We start from the raw sequence: 25,256 nt of genomic DNA on the forward strand, positions 1-25,256 counted from the left end.
GATAGGTCGCTAACCAGGTCTGAGCGGAACCATTACTGGAACATTCACACAACTGTTTGGAGTTGGAATTGGACTCCAAACATTAGCCTTATCTCCAAGCAACCTGAAAAGCAGCAGTAAAGGTACTGATCGGAATCTGTTAACAGGGAATGCCCATTAAGAATCAGTTTACAGAGATGTATTCCTCTAGGTTTAAAGACTCCATGCCTACAGAAAGGTGGCAGCTTGGTGGTCAAAGCAGCACTGATATACTGTAGCCTCAGGTGAGAAAGACACTTAATTATTCCACCACATACACCTTTTAAAACTTTCAGTGAAAATTCAGTTGCACATGACTTGTGCCCTTTCAGACTTAAATATCCAAATAATAACCATTAATACCAAGCATTAAACAGGTTCATTATTTAATATCAGGCAAGTTTACTTCTTACTGGGCTAAAAATATGCTGTGTGCCACTAAGGGGGCTTGAGGAAGCTATTTTTAAATCATTCATGAGTTCATGGGTAACATCCCAAGGAATTCTTGAGGTTACGCTGACACACTCCAAACTCTCATTCCAGACATTCCTAAAGCCAGACGTAGCCATTGAACGCTGAGCATTAAATACCAAAAAGTGAAATTTAACGCTGAACAATGTGTGACTAGCACATTTTCTCCCATTCAAACTGGCACAATGACACTAGAGTTGTGATAAAAGTTGGTTGCGGAAATAACACAATCACTGTAGTGTCTTGACTAATTGGATTATTTTCTCACAAGCTCTCCTTTCAACCTCTCCCTCCCCCAGGCACATACATTAAAAAACATCTCACACCATCGGTACCATACGGTCTTGTGTTTTGAGGTAAACTGAGAACAAGGCCTCTATTACTGACTGAATAAAGTAACAGGAGCAGTGTTTCATGCTTCTGACGGTCAGCTCTACCTGCCAACACATAACTGTTATTAGATATTTCATACTATGCATGAAAGTGTTTATAGATAAGTTGTGCATGCTTGTTTCTTCTGTGTTGAATCTGTTGATATGGCATCACCAGACATCCACAAGTACAGTAAATGGTTAAACCATTGTTCCTTCTCTTCCAGTTTCCACAATGTATTGGTAAAGCGGAATGTCTGATTTACAGAGACCAGAAAAGTTAACTATAGCAGTAACAGTGAGACCTGGCCAAACATCTGTTGTCTTGAGAGCATTCATTAATCTCTGCCACTGTCTTACAGGAACCAGAGGACACAGCCTGGGATTTCAGATGACCAGATATGCTGGTCACATGGTTGGCTTGCATATACAGCTCTCAGAGTTGTGTCTCTCAAAATTGTAATACTCCCTGGCTACTCTACTGATGTACCAAAGTCCCAAACCTCAAACACATTTTTCTCACTATAACTCAACAAAGCTTGCTGTGAAATGCAGGATTAGATTAAGACTTAGAAAGATTCAAACAAGTCACAACTTGCAGCTCAATTTTTAAGGCTCTAACATAAGAAGATGCGAGAGTCTTACACTGGTGCAAGATGAGAATAGGTCTGTAATGCACCAAAATGCAAGTCAGACCACTGTAATTGCAAAACAGCCCGGCTTTCTCACCAAAGACACAGCGCTATTCAGCAAGCCAAATCGGGGGAGGAATGGATCACACGTATCAGCCAGCCTTCCCATCCAATCTCTACCTCCTTCAGCGGCAGGAACTACTGAGTTCTCTGCTGGGAACCAAGCCTACAGTGTTCCCATTGTAAGGGCCAGTCACCCACACGTGATTGAGGGAGAAACTTGACACAAATGCTCCCATTCTGCAAGGACGTGGAAAGCTAGGGGATGTGGGGGGTAAACGGATGCACCATCACCACTGGCTGAACCTCTGAACCTTAAGTGGGAGGGAGCTGGCCAAGGTATGAGAGGGATTGTGGAAAAAGAGACTGATGTTTAAGGCAGCAAGGGGACAATAACCAACATCCTTTACAGCAACTGGATTTGGACAGAACATGTCAACGTTACTTCTGATCAGTCTTGGGTGAGATACTGGAAGAACAGAAAACTTGTGGTGTTTGTACAAAATATAGAAATGGAAAATTTTCAAACAAAAGGAACATCCTATTCCAAATATAATGACTAAAATGAAAAGGTTAAAAAAGCCTTAGCATTTAAACGCCAAAAGTTTACCCAACCTCGGTCGGAAACTGTATTACGCACACAGAGATCCATTTAGATATTTCCCCCAACGTGTGCCTCCAAGAAAATCAATGAAACGGCAGGAAGCCGTGCTGATTAGATTCCGCGATTCAGCTGCGTGCATGAGCCTTTCATCATGTTTACTCCTACTCACTTCCACCTAAACATGTGTAACTGTACTTTTTAATCAGCTAATACACAGCGGCAATGAAAGCTTCCATGAGAGGTTTTAAACTTCACAAACCTCCCACAATCATCCATGGTGAATAGTAACAGTGGCAAAAAAGTAAAAATGCTACAAACACATCCAGTAAGCCTTGTAACTTTACAGTTGGCATGGTGCCTTTTAACATTTTCCATTCTAACATGTTATGCTAACATATTCGTTTTCTGCCATTTTATTTTATAGATTGAACAGAAACTCATGACATGGTTCAATAAGACTGTGATTAATTAAACTAAACATGTTTAGTTTACAATTCAATCTTGGTGTATACGGTAAAATTAGTTTTGCTTTGGTCATCAAAAACAAAATGGAAACTCATGTTTCTAGGCTACAGCCTGCTCAACCCAAAACTCTTCACCTGTGATCTGCATATATTTACAATCCGTACAAGTCAAAATGAAACTGATCTCAGACAGACAACACGTACTTCCTGGTAAATGTCACAGGCAGGGAAGCACAGAGGGAAACCCCATTTCCTTAGCATAGCTTACAGCTGGCTAACCTTAAACACAAGTACCCTTCACTCCACATACACTCACCACTTGCGGTGCGGTACAGTACAAACTTACATGGAACCACAGATTAATTTTAGCCAAGTCAATCGTAACAGATGTTTAAAAACAACTTCTACAATATCCCATACCCCTTTTTGTATAGGAGGTGCAAATGGGCTAGCATGCATTTCAGTGAAGGCTAGGTTATTAGATTAACATCTGAAACTAGCACAGGATCCCAACATGTTTCAGTGATTCACAATAACATTCTCAATACAACAAGGTGGGGGGAGGGTATACTGCAGGAAACACACAATGTTTCTCCCCAATAACAGGCAAATGCTTCTGCTAATGCCACGTTGAATTTAAATATCCAGGTTAAGCAGAGCGGTCATTCAGGTGCAGGTGACTCAGACACTTTCACTGAGAGGAAACAGTGACTGTAATTGAGAAGCAGATTGAAAATAGAGGGAGGGGGAAACACAGATCATCAATGCTCAGAATTTACCATCATTCTCCACTCTCTCCTTTTAACAGTAGTGTTAGGTCATGACACTGAAAAAAATGAGGAAATCTGAATGAGTTTTCCCTGAGGTATGAACAGTTAAATCCCATGGAAACTACTGAGAAATGACTGAGCACTGGGGTGAAACTACATGTTTTCATTTTCTGCTGAAAACACGAATGGCCCTTGCCTGTGCAGAAGTCCTTATCACAATGCTAGGGTGTTGCTAGTATGTGGTTTATGAGGTGTTCTGGGTGGTTTGCTAGAATGTTGTTAATTAGTTGCTAAAATTATTGGTGGTTGCTACAGTGTTAATAGAAGGTTACTTCAATCAAGCTAAAAGACCTTAGCTTCAATTCTCTAAATATGGCTTGCGTTCCTCCTTTAATAGGTAAATAAGTCTTTGGAATGGTTCCTGTTTTTATTAAGAAAGCGAATTGTAACATCAAGCTTTCGGCATGTTTTAAAGTGTCACTCGCTCACTCTCTCTACACATAGAGAGCCTTTGATTTGGGTGCATTTATAGCTTCTGTCACTACTGTGTGAAGATAAGTGTTTTTTATTGGAGTCAAATGAACTGAATGAACAATGTTTATAGCTGTTTAAAGAAAATTTCAACAATGGCAGATGGTTTGGCACGGGGGAAAAGTGTTGAGTGTCAAAAAAAGACAAAGCAAGAAAGCAAAATTGATTTGTATGTCGCTAACAGTGAGGCCAAAAAAAAGGCAATTTTGCAATTTTACATGGCAGGAATTTCAAAGTTTGCTGCGGCATTCAGCTCAGCGAAAAGAAGATGCTGAAAATGGCACAGCTTCAAAGAATCCCTCAATACTTGTCAAATAAGGAACAGTACATGCAAATAGGGAGATTTATTTTTAATTGTGAAAACTAAGGCCTCTGGGCCAAAAAGCACTGTGTTCTTGGATTGAGTACCTGTGCATTTACCAATTTCTGTTCAAAATGACAGTGCACAGTATATACAGAATATGGCGTACTATTTTAACAATGCACATTATTGAATAATAAACATTTCAAACAGCAACACTGGGTTCACTAGAACTCATGTTGTAAAAAGTTTAATTCTGTGAGTGGTGCCCAGTTATTATCTCTAAAATAAATGTGGTTATTTTGCATAATCTAATAATGTATAAAAACTGACTTTGACCATGTCAAAAATCACAATTGACATTGTTTCTGGTTCATTAGTCACATTGGAAATGGAAGGTCAAGTGCATTTGAATTGTGGGATAAAGTATTTTGAGCAGTATACTTTGGTTCTATACTCCACTATGTATTCAGAAAATTTGCATGCTTTGCATAGTATCTGTACGCTGCAGAATGGTAGCATCTCAAACATTGCCCTGTGTGCAATTACCACAGCAATGCTCTTAGCAGCCAGCTAATGGCGGGACAATGCCACACAGCACCCCCTCACCCCCACCCCCCAAAGAGCCCCATTAGACCCAGGGATGTGCAGCATACCCATCGAAAGTACTTTGTTCTCCAAACGTAGTGCCAGCCAATCAGAGGCCCTCGAGAGACAGCAAGCGACCACAGACTTGGCCAGGCATCTTCATAGCTCCGCCTACCTCTCTCCCCCTCCTACAGCCCGACAACAGCAGCATGCTGCTCGCTTTCACAGCCATTCATTTGCTCGCTCGCACACTTTCCTTCACTGCTGCGTGAGTAGTTAACTCTTTCCCTGTGCAGGAGACACAGTGACTCTTCTTCTTAACCTCTCTGAGCTTTATGTTTACTCACAGGAGGTAGCCAGCCATGTGGCGACAGAAATTTACACACGGGAGACTGAGGGACTCAGAATGAATGGCTTCAAATGCACACACTCAACGAATACACAAATAACACACGCTCGCACAAGCTGCCACCTGGCCGTCTGGCTAATGTGGCAGCAGCCGTGGGAGGTCAGGCTGGTTTATGCAGGAAGTAAAACACGTTCTCTCTTCAATTGACAATTAAACAAGTCCTGCAATTTCTCTCATGACCCTTAAAAATTAGCAATGATTAGCAATCCAAAATGCAAATAGCTGATTAGAGGTCAAATAGTTGATCAAAATTTTGTTCATTTTGATATTTTTAGTGGACTCAAAATGTAAAACCCTCTTGTAAAGTTGAATCTTTAAATGCATCTAATTTAAAGAAATGCCCATTTAAATTGAGTCTTCGAGACTCCTGCTCTCCTGTTCCCTGCTGCATGTCTAGATATTTTTTAAAGATAAATGGTCCATAAGAAACGTGTCCATTCAGGGTCAAAAGAAGCCCAAACAAGCCTAATTATATCCGCTGTGGTCAACTAGTTGTTCAGAAAACCCAGTGACTTAACGGTTTTGAAAATGTAATTTTGCACTTCCTTAGTATACAGGTCTGAAAGAGGAAAAAATATTAATGGTGTTGGACATGAGCCGATGTATCATTCTGAAGAAGTGTGGGTTTGGTTGGAGTGATGGGCCTGTCATCATGGCTCTTATCGCTTCAGGCTCTGTACTCCTTCCACTTTTTCTTTTTCTCTTGGTGAGCTGCAACAAAGAAAGCCCCCCGCGCCCCCTATGAGCAGGGGAGAGGTGTTAACAGCAGCCTGACAGGAAGAGAGCCTTCAGAGGCCATCTTAAATTCAGCTCTGACTACAGGCAACAACTATCTGTATTTGTGTATGCAAATGATTCCTTTATAATGTGGATCCTTGTACTTGAATTCACACCAGCATTTTATTTGAGTAATACACACTCCTCCTCACACATTCTTTTCCTCAGGAAATTATGGCACACTTGTGCATCAGTGCTTCTGATTTTTCAGAGGGACCTTAAATGGGTCTCTCAGAGCATGACCTTACAGTCATGTTAAGAGTAAACACACACTTGCTCATGGCCAAGAACACCAATTCATTTTCCTGTTCAGGGAAATTTAACAAAACTGGTGTCATATTTTCTGGCTCATACATTACGCATGCTAATGTTTCAATTTAAAATAAAAATGCCGTTATGCCTTCTAGAGTGGTTAAAGCATGTTCTCCAATACATTGAGCCATGGTGTTCATAAAGGTAATGCAACTTGCAACATTTCCTGATCCTGTTCTCTAGAGATGCATCGGTCAACCAGCCAAATAGGAACTGGGCAGTTTTTGCTCCAAACACCCGATTAGCAACCGGACGTTTTTATATTTTTTATATTGGCCGATCTCTGTTCCAGACTTGTACACTGGATCAGAATCAGCCCGGTATCAGAATCAGCCCGGTATCAGAATCGGCCCATTTTCTTGTAAAAATCGGAATCTACCATCAAAAATCCTAATCAATGCATCACTACTGTTCTCCTCATCATTTCCTGTCCTATTTTCAATTTTACAATAAGTGTTGTGAGTGTAAAATTCATCAATCTGATACAAATCCTCAATGGCATGCGATAAAAAGTTTAGAGAAACTAGCAAATCCAGGTACTTTCCAACCCATGATAAATGATCTGTTCAGGAATTGATTCCTTGTCATTATCAATGACGCCTGCAAACTGATAGCGTTCAATGTCCATGATGTTAACCACGGTAGTTTCCATCATAACAGGTAACGCTCTATGATACTAACTGGACGTTAGTGGTTTTAAACGATGGCGTGATTGAGGCGCTCACATTACAGGATGTCTCTACACAGTCATGCACGGTTGACCTGACAGTTAAGCCGCCCCACCTGCGAATACCACTGCATAGACCTACCAGATTGCCTCACAACAGTAAAGAAAAGCAGAGTTGGTTTGAGCACGCTCTCTCTTATTTTAGCATTAATAATAACATATATGAGCACACTTCCTTTGTTGGAGAAGACATGGGAAAACACTAAGAATTAGTGCAATCTGTCCAATCTTTCCCTGACAGACGAAAAACAAGCAGGCCCTGAAAGTGTGCCAGTCATCTCCCAGAAGAGCCCGTCAAGTAAAAACCTCAAAACCTCCGCACTCAATTTTCTTCTGCTACAAGCCTCAATTTAGCCATCAGTAAAAATACACTAAAGGAAGACTTTATGGCTTTTCTTCAAAATAGACCTTCAGTGTGTCATCCTAACTGTATAATGATCTGGTCTCCTGCCAAGAGAACAGCAAATTAACAGTACATGAGAGAGAATCCACTCAAATTTACAAACCTTGGTAGGGATGGGAATCGAAAACCGGTTCCACTCGAGAACCGGTTCTAAATTTTACGATCCATCGATATTGTATGCCCTCGACGTTAACGAGTCCTCTTATCGATGCTCCTGCTCTGTCCCTTTTGTCCTTTATCAAGCACCATAGCACCGCGTCCAAAGCTAATCTTTGTCCTGCAAAGTCTTATTTGATCAGTGAGTAAAATTGTCTCTCTCTGGTAATGTAGATGAACCGCTGCGCTTGTGACAGGGCGCATGTTAAACTGATCGAGCAGAGAGAGAGAGAGAGAGCGAGAGAGCCCCGGTCGCGCGCACGCACTCTCTCTCTTCGGAGCAAGGCGAAAGTAGGCTTCACCGTCTCAAAACTAAGCGCTGTCTTCCTCTCTCCCTCGCACATATTAATCAAAATAAACGACACGATGGTAAGGTAGGGAGACTAAAGTTTTTTGTGGAGCATTCGGAGATTTGTTTTTCCTGAATTGCCGCTGGGTGTGAATTGTGCTAAAATACGTTGCCTTATCTTCTCTGAAAAGTGTTCCGCACATTCAGCTGACATAATCACACTTCAAATAAACGAAAAAAAAAACGATCCAGTGATGAAATGTTTTCTGTGATGACACACATCTTGTGGGATGTCCCAACTTCCGGGATAATCACACAACGAGCACACGTCCGATAATGACACGTCCAATTCGCGAACTAATTACTCATTTGAACCGATTCGTTTTAATGAATGGTTAAAACAAATGATCTTTCCAACACTGAACTCACGGGGCGTTTAATCGGTGTATAACTAATCGGTAACACTTTACAATAAGGTTCCATTTATTACATAAAAAGTACAGTTTGCTTAGTCAAGTGTAAGCTTTAAAACAAATAAAACAACTTGTTTTTTCCCCCGAAAAAGACTACTTTTTCCCTCACAGTGCTATCAGGAATCGATAAGAGAATCGTTAAAGAATTGGATCGATAAGCAGAATCGTTAGTGGCATTGATATTGATAAAATCTTATCAATTCCCATCCCTAAACCTTGGTCAAACTTCACATCTGAGGTAAATATTCAAAAGAATAATAAGCAGTTTTACATAAAAACACATACCACATTATCATTACTCATACTTGGGTTTGGGGAATTCAGTCCCTTAAACCTAGCTGTTAAATTTGAGTGCATAGCCTAACTCATATTGCACCATTTGTGCCACAGACATAATGTTGCCTAAATATTGTTGATGAGAAGTGTGCTCTTAAAATTTTTTTGTGACCAGATGATATTTTACCTGGTGGGCGATAAAAATAAAAAAAATAAAAAAAGGTTTACTCACCTACATGCCATTGCAAACCTGTATGACTTACATCTGTGAAACACTAAAGACGACGCTGAAAAATCTCTCAGCGTGGATTTCCATACAACGAAAGTCAATGGGCTCTGTTGTTTGGACACATTTAACTTTGACTGTATGAACAAAATTACACATTCTTTCTTCTGCAGAACACAAAATGAGATGTTTTGAAGAAAGTCTTACAGGTTTGGAATAGCATGAAGGCGAGTACATGATGACAGGATTTTGATTCCTTTAAATTTAAGGAGAGGCCCAAACATCATAGACACAGTGACCAAAACTAGCCAGGGTGTGGAGAACACACAGTTCCCTCTCTACCTCAATTTCCCATAATGCAACATTGTGCCCAGCCAGGCCATATTCTGGCTAGAAAGCACGAGAGTGTTAAGTGGAGGCCTTCATCTAAACTGCTTTGTTCCTCCGATTTAAACACCCACTAAAAGGTCAACTAGTTCAAAGGTACAAAGTTAACCCACCATTTTTTCAGGAACTGCGGTAACATGAATGCTCAGCACAAATTCAATTTGCGCTTTTCAGGCACGTCGTCAAGCATGAAAGATCAAGCCATTGTGACCATTTGTGTCACCACAGTGGCTGGTTGATTTACGGTCTTTCCCCCGTGAGAGGGGTTGATGGTTTGCGCACTGCACGTTATGCAACATCAAGGGGACAGTTCGTGACAACAGCATTCATATCCCAAAAAGAGGCAGAGAACGTTGACCATTCTCACAGAGACATCATTATTACATTACACCAAATAAAAGTGCATTAGCTAGAGGAAGAGGACAATCTGGTGGGATAATACAGAGCCAAAAAGAGTTAGGCTGAAAACCGATCTCAAGTTTGGAAGGGGCTCTCCTCTACGGGATTCCAATGCCACTGGTCTGTGGCTGACAAACCACTAGCGATTAGCTGGTCTGCTATTAGTTGACCATCTTTATTTTAAGGACTGTAAAAAGTCCGTACAATAAAAAAACTACCACAGCGAGAAAGGTTTTTTTTTTGGATGTTTCTAAGAATACACTCTGAGAGATGTTTTATTTGCATTTTATAAAAAGACCTCATGCTGTGCTAGCATCATGTCAACGAGTTAGCTTGCCAAACTCAAGACTTAAAAGAGAACATCTCTACTTTTATGATCTATAGCTTTGATTGTATGCTAGCATATCATTTAATGCATGGCAAAGCCATGGCAAAGCCATCCCACGCTCTAAAAAAAACAGCTAAAACCAACCAAAACTGGTTTACATGATTTAAAAGGACATCCCTGCTAACAAAACAGCTAAAGCCAGCCTAAGATGGTTAGCTGGTCTTTACTGCTTTAATCTGGTTTCTTGGAAATGCCCAAAACTCCTCAAAAATCAGTCAGCAGACCAGCTAAGCTTATTTTGGTTTAAGTTGGTCTTTCAGTAGAGATTGCTCAACGTAATAACATTGTTCAGACCACATACATCAAAGTGATTTTGTGTTTTTAAAGAGGCACTGACTGAATTGATTATCCCAACTTTTATTTTTATTTTATTTTTCATTGTTGGGGGCCGGAGGGGGGGTTGCAGCCAATGGAACATATTCGGGTTCCTGGACTGACTTAATTCAGTGGCGGGACACACTTTCCTGACAGAAGCCCTAAAATCCAATTGGATGAGGTGCATTTCAATTTTTTTTTTTTTTTACAGTAGCCAGTTATACAGGTTATACAGTAGATTACTTTTTTTTTTTAAATGCATTCTTTCCTTATATTGTAATTGATAAGGAACATTAGTTATTTTACCATGGTTGAGTGCTATGCTTGCCTAATAACTGCTTTGATAATCAATATTAGACCAGTACAAACAGGATTGTGAGTCAGCGCAGCAGAGCTGGATTTATTAGTGTAGAAACTGTCAAAGAATAATAAGGTCAAATATGGGAGTTCAACGTGTGTTCATTCTCTCAATCTTTCTTCGTAAGACAGAGGGGAGGTGACAGATTGGCGGCAGCTTGAGGTTCGAGGGGTTAAAGGGGGCTCAGAAGGCAGGCAGAGAGTAAGGCGAACTGACAGTGAGATAAGATTACCAGTTACTCCGGTGCTGAAGGATGCAACCACAGCAGAAAGTGACAGTTGACAGGAGCACAGCGGCCGGGTGGCCACAGACAGGCACTGTGCAAGACCTGCTGTCTCTCCACCACACCGAAATAGAGTTGCATGCAAAAAAAAAAAAAAAAGGAGCTCTCCTACTCTGCACTCGACGGTCTCAAATTTTCCTCTTTTCATACCTCTACATATTTTACAAGAACAGCTCACAAAGACTTCAGAAATGCAAAACAGCAGATTAGTAGTTGACATTAACATTTTACCTATTTACAGTTCAAATGAATATATTATTTTTAAATCTCTTTATTATTTTAATCATCTGAGATTTCACACAAACCATATAGTCTCTCCATTAATACACTACCATTAAACAAGTTTGGAGACTGTAAGATTTTGTAATGTTTTTAAAAGAAGTCTCTTCAGCAAGGCATGTTAGTACAGTTATGTGTGAAATAGTATTACAATCTACAATAACATTTCTGTTTTAATATATTTTATAATAATACATTTAATTTATTCCTGGGATGGCAAAGCTGAATTTTCAGCATTACTCTACTCTTGTCACATGATTCTTCCGAAATCATTATAATTTGATAATTTAGTGCTCTAGAAACATTTATTGTTATTATCAATGTTGAAAACAGCATATTTTTGTGGAAAAAGTCATACTTTTTTGTCAAGATTCTATGATGAATAGAAAGTTCAAAGGAACAGCATTTATTTGAAGTAGAAATCTTTTGTGACTTTATAAATGTCTTAACTCTCACTTTTTAATGTGTATTTGCTGAAAAAAAACTATTAACTTATTTAACAATAAATAATCTTACTAACCCCAAACTTTTGAACGGTATATAAACACTTAAAGAAAAAGAACAGCAAGAACTGTACCATAAAACTGTTTTAAACAAAAGCAAATTGCTTTAAATGTGAAGTCAGATTGCTTTAAATTGCTTTAAATGTGCCCAGATGCCAGTTAAAAATATGTATACATAAATAAAAGACAAAATGACCACAAAGAGAGTAGTGGAAAATCATTTGAAATTGAAATGGTGACTGGAGTCTGTGAGCTTGTTCTGAACATGTATGTGCCATTGAGGCGAGTTAAATTAATAGAAGAGCACGAGATTATATTCTACACATTAGCCATTAATTATCACACCGCAGAGCAAAAAAATCCATACTGTCTGAGAGGAAAATAGATCATAATGTGCAAGCCGCCCATTTAACACACGCTACAGCCAAACAAAGCATCCGCTGTTTTCCTCCTACCAGACCAGCTTTTTTTTTGGTCCCGATTAGGCAGTGTGGGCCTCAGACAGGCAGACAGGTGTTAGAAGCTCGCTCAGGGCGTTTTTCAGATCAAACTAAACCCATTCACACAAGCAGGTCACTGCCTAAATCGCAGCAATTAAGAAATGATTTTCACCTCATGGATTGCAGTTACTTTCTCACAGATGATTCCCTTCCCAGTCTGTCAGCAGGGAGGCGCTGGAAAGGCCAGTTAACGCAAGAAAACAGAAAAAGAAAAGAACAATAAAAGGATAAAGAAAAGGTGAGCAGGAAAGTAGGCTAGCAGAGCAATCAGCGTATGTGAAAAGTGATTATGTACATATGAAAGAAAGATCCCTGACGGGAGGGAGGGAGAAAAAAAGCACTAAATAAATCCAGCATTCACTTGTAAAGAAGGCTCATGGTGGAGAGGGGGAGATTTTTCCTGTCAAAATGCAAAAACAAATCTACAAAAAAGGGCATTTACATCCTTCATTTTGAATACAACACAAATTCAAGGCCAAAAACGAGGTGATTTCCCACATCTGTGCATGAATGAGGCTGCATGAAAACAGAAGTCGTTTTTTTTCCTCCTCGCCTGCCGCAGAGACTTTCCACAGGAAGAAGCCAGCGGAGAATCTCTGGCCCTTCACAGACACTAAATACAAGACGCTTCAGCAAAATATTCGCAAGAAATTGTGAAACCATTCATTCCTGCTAAATTGCAGCAGTTGAAATAAACAGCTGACTAAATCTGTAAATTCTACCTTGTGTGTTTACATTAAAACATGGAACATGATGCTGTCACTCAATATTATTGCATTAACTGTGACAGGATTGACATCATATAATATACGTTTGCTCATAAATCTGTCAAGCGCATACGAGGCAACTTCACCTCGACTCCTGCCAGTCCGTCTGAATTATATTATTATTGTTTTTATTGGGGCTAACTTTCCTACAGGTAATGTTTTGGATTGAGGTTCATGTAATGCAACCAAATTGTCCTTTAGTGCCTCATGCAGAACAAACATACATTTTACTAAATATTTTAAACCATACATACTGAATGCATACAGATTTATGCAAATTAAATGTTGAATAAAATACTGTACTTTTTGTTTTGATTTTCATTTGGGTGAGGGTTCATTGAAAGTCAGTGGGGTCCAATGTTGTTTCAGACCCAAATGATTTCTATTGCATCAACGAAAAAGGCTGAAACAAATTTCAAAATATCTCCTCGTGTTTCATAGAAGAAACAAAGTTTGAAACAAAGTAAAGGTGAGTAAATGACAACAGAATTTAACTTTTCCTTTAATCATGGCAGTCAGACCCCCACCACCCACGTAATTCGTACCCAGATTGGCAGGGAGCTGTATAAGCGGCTACATGTGACTTCAAACACAAAGTTGCAGAGATCGATAAGTACATGTATATCCAATGAGAGCAACACTGATTCAATTGCTTCTCTCAGTGGCCAGTAGAGCAGCGAGATGATATAAAAACAACAAGACAGGAAGAGCAGAGGAGCTTGCAGCTCACGTCTGCCGGCAGACAAACAGCTAACAGACGCTGCCATTAACCACAAGTCTGGACTAAAGCACCACTTATCAGCAACAGAATCAATATCAGCCCAGCCTTGCTGTTGAGTACCTGCATAAAAACAGACGGCATTATGCACGCATTTAGTGTTAACATACACGTGTGCATTTGTGTGTGAATAGGCCCCATTAAAATGAAACCTCAGTCGTTCTGGTCAGTTGAGTGTGTTTTTTTTTCTCCTTTCACGTGTTGCAAAAAAGCACATGTGGATTTGTTGAAAATATCTGATTTATGAGTGAGCAGTTAAGAAGCTTGTTCTGTCTCCCCCGAAGCAGCCAGAGCTCATTATGAGCTCTCAGCATCTGCAGAGCACCACTATTTTTAAGACACTCAAGTGGTGATTCAAAAAAAAAAAAAAAAAAAAAGGGACGCCGTGTTCTGGCACCGGGGTGGTTACTATGGAAACATAGTGGCTAGGCCCCTCTGATGGCAAAGTGCATGTGTGATCAATGTTTTTTTTTATTTCCAAGACACTGTTTTTAGTCACTGCGGAAACGCTAAATTATACTTTCAATTAGGCTATATTTACTTGTGAAGTGATTGTTTGTTCCATGTTAATTAATTTGAAACTTCTATCTTGAAATAACAGTAAGTAGCTCATTTAGAGAAGCTCATTTGCGACCTGACAATAAATGTGAGAATTGGAAAAGTTGTAAATAAATGCTATAATGTTGTACACGGCCGCGTGTCAAGAGGACTGGAGCCGATGACTTTGATGAGCTTATTGTGGTGTAAAAAGTGATTTAAATTCAGATCACTTTACAGAGCTAACAGCACCATTAGTCACCATGGCTGAAACTCTATCTGGAACTGGATTTAATGATATTATCTGGATCCTGTCAGATTTGTCCTTGACTGTCAAAAGGTTGTGTGCGTTAAACAAGAGACTGTCATTAAATCCATGGACAGGTTTGCCTTTCGGGACCTCAAACAGTGTTAAACAGACACCGGAGATCCTTGCCATAAGGGTTAGCTTATGCTTAAAAGCAATTAGACGCATCTAAAAATATATTATACGTTTCTTTAAAATGTCTGTTTTGTGCATTCAAAAGGAACATGCAATTGTAATAAAAAAAATAAAAAAAAAAGATAGTAGTGTCTAGCAAAGTGCGATATAATGCCTTTTTCCATTGACCTATTTATCGCCATTTACAAACAATAAATTGTTTGCTAAATTGGTGCACAGTCAAAAAGAATGTCCAAAGGGACAACTTTGTCTACCCATAAAAGTATATACACACCCCATAATAGTACCTTAGAGTAGTAATATGTACACATGGGTACTACTGTGATCCTACAATGAGTCAATAAGGTACAAAGTTGTGCCTTTAAGGATACTACCTCAGTGACAAGCTGTTGTACCTCTAAATGGTAAACATTTTGCAAAAAAAATTTCCTGGGACTAAGGCTAAACATTTCGGAATCATAAAAGGGTAAAAAAAATAATAATAAAATTGGCACATTTAGACTTTATTAAGGCTCTTTATTTTAGAGACGCCAATCCAGTTTTTAGTAAGTAATTTTTGTTCAAAAAGGACTAGCCTACAACAAAATAAAAGAGCAAAGGCCATTTTCAGTAACCATGCCTATCATTTCTCAACAATTTACTCTTGGAACAAAAACCAAACCACTACTACTGAAACTTGTGTGACTAGCATCCATCTTGCACTTAGTGTAAAAAATATGCTATTTGTTGCTATTTACATTTAGCTGCAAACATTATCTACAACGCTTTACTCAGTGTAAATAGCATATCTTGTATTAAACTATTAAACGTCCGATATAAATAAAAGCCAAAGCAGCACCCATGTCTCTAACATAACATGTCCAAATAATAAATGCACAACTTTCAAAACAGAATCACAATCAATATTCTATCATTTTCTAAAATCACATCTTTAGTTATCTTGCTAATATAGTATTATACCAGTCACACTAATGTGGAGATGAGGAGGATGAATTCAAATGGGTAAAGCTTTAGCTGCTGGAAGTTTCCTTTGGCACCAACCAAAGAAAATCACCAGGCCGACAGCAACATCAAGCACAGATGTCTGGGAATCCAGATGAGCCACAAAACAAATGATTAATGCTGTATACAAAGCCGAATGTACACAGTGTAAATAGTTCAACAGTGGTTTCCACTGTGCTGGTGTCTTCACAACAATACTGTGGCCGAGCAACACCTCGAACAGATCTGACACCCTTTCCTAACATAGTAGCGACTGTGCAAAATTAAGCACACTTTGTCGTCATAGCAAGTCAAACACTACACGACTACATGTCTTGCTAGGGCCCTCAACACTAAACAAAATGACTAACCCCAGTGTCAGGACTATGAGAGGCCCCACTGGCCTCTCCTCAAGCAGCTGAACTTGCACAAAAGCAGCCACATGGCTCCCAGTGGCACGCATTTTGCCGGCTAATGAGAGATGCAGCACTGAATTACAAATGTTCTGGCAGGAGGGTTAGCGTACCCAAAGACACTTCCATTACATCGCTCTTAGGGGGAGGTCTTCCTTCTAAAAGCGCTCTCCCTCTCATTCTTTCGCTTACACACACACACATATGAAACCACAGAGGCTGATTTTTTAAAAGCCTGAAATGATTACGGTATAAGCCACTTCCTCATTACAGTAAATGTTTTCAATATGGCTGCTTTCACAACGTACTGTCGATTCCAGTCCGCACCTGATCAGCGCATTCGGAACGTGTCGGATAATATACTGCAATTCCGAAGACTAATGGCACGATGATTCATAAAAGAAGAAAGAGGAAAAGACAAAAACACCTCCAGAGAACAGAACGGTCCGTCAGCGTCACAGAGGGTAACACAGTTGTGAAAGGGAAGTACTACTGCCAAGACTTCTGCCTGTTGCTGCCACGTCTTGGCCACATGTCAGCATTCACGACAACATCAGTGAGGTTACCCTGGCTTGAGCCAAGTGCAAGCAAGACAAAATACAAAGGAACCGAGAGAGCATGTCTGGAAATACAAATTGAAAGGGGAACAATTCATTGTAATTTCTTGATGTGCCAATTCTGGCATTTACTACGTTAAGCAAAATGATTCCAAAATTGTATAGTGTGAACCTAGCTTAATTTTTAAAAGATCTAGTTCTACCCCTTTGTCCAGATCTAGTTACTAGGCCTAACCCTAAAATCTAGACCCAGCCCATTTTTAATTGCACCATTAAAAAGAAGCTTAAAGTCGGCATGAAATCAAATTTGACAAATCTTCTTTTTATATGTAATATTGTAGTGTTTATTATAAATTATTTATCTGTGCACTTCATTATTTTTTTTTAATTCATGTACCGTTATAATCTTTAATCAAATACATTACCCTTCCCTTCCCCCTCGAAACGACCACTCTTCTCTTTCGGTCACGTGCAATGGCGAAAGGGTGCGGCCAGAGCCGATGAGGGTGCGGCTAACGGTGCAACGCCTCTCAGAGAAGATACATTCAAATCTGCCTCCATTTTGTTTGCAACGCCCAAACTCCAACGATCCAATCAATTCCCGAAGGACGAAATCAAGCCCCGCCCTACATTTTTTTCTAATTTCAGAAGCCGTTTCACTCGGATATACGTCAAAACAAGGAACAAATGACAATCTCAACTTCCATTTCATGCCGACTTTAAATAAAAGCGGCCAAGTAGATGTTGTAATCCTCTGAAATGGCACTGGTAAAGGTAATCCTCACCTTTTTCACAGAACTTTCACATTTTAGCAGATTAAAGTCCTTTCAATAGAAATCCACATAATCAGGAACTTCATGTGAGGGCAGAAGATTTACCCCCACAGATTTTGCAAAGGGTTCAAGTTCACGGATTTGCCATGTTGACCAACAGAAAACTGCTTGGTTTGAAAGTGACTTCTGTGTGAGCTGTGCTTCATAGAATGCTACACTATTGACAATAGACAGACAATGTGACCTCACCTTCAATAAACTGGAAATTGACAGCGCCCTTGTAAGAGACCTTATGCCAAGACCCTGACAAAGACCAATAATACTTCACTTTTTTGGTCCAAAACAATACATCAAATAAGGAAACGTAGACCAAAGGCAAGTTCATGCAGTCATTCTGCTGATACAGTCTTCCATTAAAGCCCAGGCCCTATCCAATGCATGATTTGCATGATCCACCACAGCTTACTAACCACTGACTGAGAAAGCCTCCATCTGATATTCTGCCCTGCCCTCTTATCTCATCATAATACAAAGTACAGGACAGAGGAATGAAAGGCAGGGAGGGAGAACATTCTTTTTAAGCGCAATACTTAAGCAGTACCACTTATCAAAGCGCTGCTGCACCTGTTTTTATGTCAGCAGAGCAAATTCCTCACATTACGTGGGCACATCCGTATGCAACCGCCCGTGCATGTTTGCTGATGTGGGAGTGTGTCCTGTGCAAGCAGTCACACATTGACCAAGGAGCCCAACACTTGTGAAGGTTAGATCACATATGATTGTAAAGGTCGATAAGTAAAAGGTCACATTGCATAATGTACCAAGCTGGTGACGCAACAGCCATAAAGGAGAACAGCAACACTTATCCATGGCTGCACCAGGCTAGATTCTCGTAATGATGTCGTGAGGACATCGTCACTTGGCAGAGAACTATGGCAACCTCCTTTGAGGAAATTTCCATCTGGAAAATTAAAAGGATTAATATAAAAATGAATAACCTGTCACAGGTGCCAGCCTCTTTCTGCCCAAGTGATCTGGCATTTTACATTTAGATATTCACACATACTCTGCTGCTATGCAATTTTGTACAATTGTTTGTAAATTACCCACATTTGTCATGTGAAAGACTGTAAAATACCTGCACATTTACACAAATAGGTGTGTGCATTATGATTACAATTCTGAAAAAAAATCCTAAACATCAAGTAATCACACATCTAATTAACTAAACCGTTATTAACAAGTTTGAAAGTTGTTATTATTAAGAGTTGTTTATTCAGACTCTTTATCTCTATCCTCTAGAATCAATCAAATATGTTCTTGCTTTCCCTTGACATTTCTGATTATACCCTTGCAAAAACGGTTTATTTGCAACTAACTTGTAGTTCATTAAATAACTTATAATATCAGAAGTAAATATCAGATATCAGAAGTTAAAAGGCTTTTTTTTATCATATCAGAATTTATATTATTCTTATCTATTATGAGTCTATGATGAAGTAACACAAAGTAGGTCCAGATTGTTTCAGGATTATAAAAGTGGTTCATTTAAATACGACCCTCGACTAACAAACTCACAAAATTAACTCTTTTATAACAGCTGGCCTCCTGAGGTATGATCCATGAATTTGGCTAAGTCACATCCTTAGAAAATGAAAGGGGGAAAATACTATTTGCATTAAAACAGAGGGTTTAATGAAGCGCAGTGGTGCTAGTGGCAGGCGCTGAAACACAAACATACAATCTCTCACACGCACACATGCAGAGCCTCGCAATGGACGAGGTGCCCGCATTTACATTGTAAAGCTGGAGGACTCGGAGCGGGGGAAGGGGTCAGAGGGAGGGCTCGGTGAGCCTTGGCCCTGCTCTCTATTTTTGTTTCCAGCTTTTTTTGTGCACCACACACTGCAGTGGATTTTTCAACTTGGCCCTCATCAGTTGTACGCCTGATGAAACAAACACTGACAGCTTCTTTACATTTGTAAAGGCCCCTACAGCAGCTGTGCCTATCTCACCACACGTCTATGAATCAGGGCCCGACCCCAGCTGGGCCTGCAGAGAGAGAGAGAGAGGGATAGGGAGAACGAGAGAGGAAGAATAGCCATGGGTAACCCCCCGTTCCCCCCACACCATGTGCCATGTTCACTTCAACAGAACAGGAACACAAACGCGAGTTCTGGCTGCATTCATTAGCCAAAGTCTGAAATCAAAACCAGCGTAACTCTCCGCTCTAAAAACAGCCCTCAAAAATAATTATACAGAGAAGTTGTTTCAGAGAGTGTCAGGATGGCCTGAAAGCCATTAAAAGGAGCTCGTCTAAAAGCAGAAGTGCCCCCCCCCCCCCCCCCTCCCCTTCTGCTTTTCACATACGTCTATCAATCAGAGACGGTCTAATTGCATTTTCTTGTTTGCTCTTATTAACATTTATTATCATATTTTTTTCTCCCTCTCTCGTTTTCCACTAAATGAATTTTAATAATATTCACAGCACATGTGAAGAAAAAATGGGGTAATAAAAAATTTAAGAAGAAGAAAACAACACAAAAAAAAACCTTGCACTCATGTTCCAGGGGATATGGTTAAGCCAAGCATGTATAATTGTCTTACGCTAATTAAGGGGAGGCTGAATCCAAGGGGCCAAGAGTTGTGCAGCCCGGGGGACAGATCCTTCAGGTTGTTTTTGTTGTTTGCCTGACCAGATTTTAGCACAGCTGCCTGCACTGCACAGATGTGACATGATCAGCCATGTTCTGAACGGTTCAGGTCCATTCCACACATCCTACACAGAGGCTCCTGACCCTGACCATACGTGTGGTCATTATGAGATGAAGCAGATCCCTGTCGGACATGCAACCATACATAAATCAAGTGAACTTTAAATTGCTAAAAATTAATTCTGACTTTGTTGACGACAACAATACAAAGGGTTAAACACATATAGTGTTCACACCCTTTTGACCAATACGTGTCTTTCACATTCCCAGTCACTTGATTACATAGGTAAGGTTTTTAAAATAATTTCTCAAAATAGAGAGCTCTAAACTGACATTTTCAGCCAAATAAATATTTCCATTATTTAAGATGTTATTCACTTCCAAGTTATGTCCAGATTTCCATGACAGTGGGATCCCTGTACATATACAATTTGTTTTTAAATAAAAATTGGTCATAAACCAGATAACTAATAGAATACAAAACATGACTACATTATAATACAATCCAAAGCTTAAGCTGACAATATTTTGACAATTTATACAAGGAAGGCTTTTTAAAATAATAGTAGTACAGTGGGTTGAACTGAATTATTCTTCTCGAGGATAACAAGTCACCACGTGGTGTAATAGGCTACTTTTGTCATCACTATCATTTCCCTTGTGCTACCATATTGACATGGTAGCATGTCACATGTCACTACAGCTACACTGAACAAAAGTACACAAAGTTAGACAATTTCCATCACCTTTATGGAAAGCTATAAGATGTCATGGAACTCGAGCACTGCCGATAATGTGCGTGGAAACTGCCTCCGTGTTGCGTCATCATAACCTATACCTTCCCGATGTTTGTTTCATTCCTGTTAACCTGTTGCTGATGAACTGAAATAACAAAACATATCACTAAAACATAAATTTAAGGAGCAACAAGCTAATTTCCATGTAGCAATTCCGCTCAAAATATGGCACTTTGACAAAAAAAGTTCAATTTGAGGGCACGTGACAAGCCTACTTCAAGCTGCAGACAAAATTGGTTGCACGAGCTAACCCGTTCACGCTCCAGCGGGAAATTATTTCCCGGCGCAGGCTTGATTTGAGAAGAAACCAAAGTAAGGAAGCGGACAGTGAGAGATGTAACACACCAGTACCACAAAATCTGATAAAAAGAAACTTCTCAACTACAGGTAAAGCGCCTGGAAAACTCGGGTTAAGTCAGTCAGTACTTTGAGGGTTAACTAATAGGGGTTTGGTCGGCTGTCTCTGAGGAGACTCGGTTTTTTGTTATGGTAGCCTTGCTTAATTCCGCTCCTGGGGAGATAAAATCCCCATCCAGAAAAGTTCAAGCCCTATATATGTTCTTCAATATACCACGACAAGCTCGCCGGTTCACTAACCCATCGTAGGCTAACGTACTGGTGGAGATAGTAAAATGGTCGGTTTCTTTTGCACGCGAACCTCTGCAATGCGACTGTATATCTTTCACTATAAACGACATTCCATGCGCTTAATCTAATCAGTTGTGTAATATTACGATCCGTTAACATTCAAGGTTTAATCTGCTTAAACAATAAAACGTGCAGAAACTCTCAGAAAAAAGCAGACAAAAAAAAGAAGAGTTTCAGGAACAGTGCATAGGCTACCCACAATACTGGCTGCTGCACAAGCTTGTGTTTACTAGTTCGGCGTTTGTACTTAAAATTGTAAAGATTGAGGACAATCCACTATTCTGAATCTTAAATAAAATAACTACATCTGCCACCAATTTCGAGCTTGCTCAGTTGTCAAGTTCCCTACACAGTTAGCCTACTTTAAATACATTAAAGAGTCCACTGCTTACACGAAGAACGAATTAAATCCAATAGAAACAAATCAAATACACCGGGGTAGTTGGCATAGTTGAATTTATGACCGTATTCCTGCAGATTTCAGTTCGGGAAAACAATTAAGTCTCGGGATAAAAGAAGGCGATGGTTGTCCTCGCGGCTTTGAGACGGAAAGCAATGAAGAGCAAACAAAGCCATTCTAGTCACAATTGTGTTTTAACGCTGGAGTTTGTGTACCAACAACAACACTAAACAAAACACATCCAGGTTTATAAACGAGTTCTGTAAGATAACATCTGTCGTGCAAAACATAAGCATTCCCAATGAGGATACCAAGGCAAAAGCGAGGAAAATCGACGTCTGAGAGAAAAAAAAACCCTTTTAATATATTTACGTTAAGTGTTGTGAACACAGTGGATGCATTTACGCCTTGCTTTTAAGACTAAACACAACAAGAGCCATCCGTGATCAAAGTTTACGCATTTAACATCGACACAAGCTCGAGACAATCAAACAAACTTAAGGTCAACCGCATACAAACGATCAATAGCCTACTTACGTATTTCTTCTGAATGATATTCCTCTTAGGTCTTTCCTTGCTCATTCTGCAATCCAAAATGATTTACTGTTAAGGAGAGAATCGCCACATGAATTTTCTTCCTGCTTCTTTTCTTTTTCCCGGAGCAATGCGATTTAAATCCCCTGTACTGCTAGCTAGTTTGCTTGGCTGTGTAGAATTCCCTCCTCGGTCGGTGATGATTCCTAGTAGAATCGTGGAATTACCGATAATCCCAAAATTAGGGATCCATCGCCAAGGGTAAAGGGCAAAATAAACAATCGCATCGGCATACCATAGTTAAAACCATTCGCCACAATAACTTCCATCAGTGATGTTCATCCCGGCTCTTTAAAACACGTAACGTTAGGTTTATTCACGTGAGGATGTAAATGTTCGGTGGTGAGTTACATCTTGTTTTTAAAAGGCTTATCCGATGGTAGGATGAAATAAATACAATTTTAAAAAAGGAAAGGGGTTCGTGGTCCGTTTTGGCTGGATCTAGCAGACGGTAAGTGAACTCTCCAGCAGAACCACGGGCTCATCTGAACACAAGGCGAAGCTTCTTTCTTTAAGCAGCCTATCACACACACCCGACAGCACGCTCAGCGGTAACTTTAAAAGGACAGCCGCCTTAGGGAGCGTCGCGAAATGAACCTTCGTGCAGGGGCACGGAAACGAACACCACTTAAGTTACCGAATAAAAGGATGAGCGATTCAATCAACATGGGTTCAGTATGGACAGGGAAGAGAGTTCAAATATTTTCCATCTCCGAGGGATTCAAGACAGTTGTATATGTACGTTTTGTTTCGGAGCGTTTTTAAATAGCTAGAATAATTTTCACTGCGCCCCTTGTAAGATACTCATTCGCTCTCTAGAAATGTTTGTGTTCATCGTGGGGGAAAAAGAAGCACGCGGGCCGGGTTTTCCTCCACGGTAGGCCCGTTTTCATATTTTAACAGTTTTTGCTAATTGTTACAGAATTGAGAGCAATATTTACCCACTAGTTAACTCTGCACTGTGCAGTGTTACTGGTAAAACGCCCTAAACTAGTAGCTATATTTTATTTTTCAACTTTACAACTACATAATGATTTTGTAATTGCCTGACAAAGTCGTCCTGTATAGTCTTGTAATGATTTTGTAAATTAAACACTAAACATTTTTTTTTTTCCAAACAGTTTTAGCGTATTAATTAGTTAGTTGACAGTTTCGAATGTATTCTTCAAATACTCAAGATAGATAGATAGATAGATAGAGATAGAGAGAGAGAGAGAGAGAGAGAGAGAGAGAGAGAGAGAGAGAGAGAGAGAGAGAGACAATAAAGCACACATTTTGCTGTTTTCCGTCATTGGTTCATATACATTGAACAACTAATATTGGACTTTTAGCAATAACAAAAAAAATAGTATTTATCCTGGTCAGTTTTTGTGCTGATTTTCAAAGAAAAAGTAGGCCTATATAGATGAAACACAATTTTGGAGTCCTGTATTTGATGTATTTAGTTATTTAATTTCATTAACTTTTTATATTTGCTCCCAGTTCCCCTTGCCCTTCTGGTGTTCTTTCATTCTCTCAAAATTTCATTCTGTTGCTCTTTACACTACTCTTTTGCTAGACAATGTGCGCACCATGATTAGCAAATAAATAAAGAAGAATTGAAATGCACTTCTGTGACTAGTTGAAGCCTGTGTCACAAGTACACACGTAACTATAAGAACTAAGTTGGCTACAATCTTGTGGTCACAAACTGAAAAAAATAAATAAGGCTACATGCTTTTTAGTGTGCACTAGACTTAAAAGTCTGGTTTCACAGACAGGGCCTAGATTAAGCCAGGATTAGGCCTTAGTTCAATTCGGACAATTAAGTAGCTTTTATAAACATGCCTTAGAAAAAAAACATTACTGGTGTGAGACAAAACAATGGCACTGACATATTTTAAGATATGTAAGTGCAAGTTACTTTCAGTTAAAACTGCTCAAACATACATTTTAGTCTGGGACTAGACTTAAGCCTCGTCTGTGAAACCAGGCAATAGTGTATTATACTAAATCACTTCTGGTAATTGCACAAAAGTGAAATGAATCTTTAGAAATGAGTCACAATCAGATCTTGAAACAATGACAGGAATCTGAAAGGACTGCATAAGTGATTCACAAAAACAAGTTTGTCACACCAAACGGAATATTCACATTTTTCGTCATCATGGGTGATGGTGGAATAACCCTTGCATGGGAACAAAAAACATGACAGATGAATGAAAACCTCCTGGTCTTCGTTCGTGAGTGCATAATGCAAGATGTTAGCCTACAGCTGCCTTCCATGATGCCTGAATGTGTATTTATTTATTTATTTTAGAGCATACATTAATTCAGCCCGTTCTGTAGTAATCAGGCAGTTTATTGATAATCTTAGATCTAATTTAGAGTTCCTCTTGTAGACGGAGTCAATGTTGTCTTAACTTGTTATGGATAGAATATATCTGTTGGTGTAGCTTTATCGTCCATATAGTAACATGAGAAGCATGATTCATGCTGTAGATTTGTTTTACAAATCCTGCTGATCAAAGCCTCAGCTTGCCGATGAATTGCATTAACAGGGATCATGGTGGATCAATACATAGTAATGAATAATGAATGAATTA

At 39.6% G+C, this 25,256-nt stretch overlaps 1 protein-coding gene across 1 annotated transcript in view; it reads right to left on the reverse strand.

Moving 5' to 3' along the window:
* Nucleotides 1–23,201, reverse strand: part of jarid2b (jumonji, AT rich interactive domain 2b) — a 115,199-nt gene extending 91,998 nt beyond the window's left edge. The window contains exon 1 of the mRNA XM_056254508.1: nt 22,615–23,201. Within this exon, the coding sequence (XP_056110483.1) occupies nt 22,615–22,659 (45 nt within the window). The 5' untranslated portion in view covers nt 22,660–23,201. The remainder of the gene's footprint in view (nt 1–22,614) is intronic.
* Nucleotides 23,202–25,256: the final 2,055 nt, after the last annotated feature.

The sequence above is a fragment of the Rhinichthys klamathensis genome, unplaced genomic scaffold (assembly GCF_029890125.1).
Source record: "Rhinichthys klamathensis goyatoka isolate OS25496 unplaced genomic scaffold, OSU_Roscu_1.1 h1tg000111l_1, whole genome shotgun sequence".
In the NCBI taxonomy this organism is placed as follows: domain Eukaryota; kingdom Metazoa; phylum Chordata; class Actinopteri; order Cypriniformes; family Leuciscidae; genus Rhinichthys; species Rhinichthys klamathensis.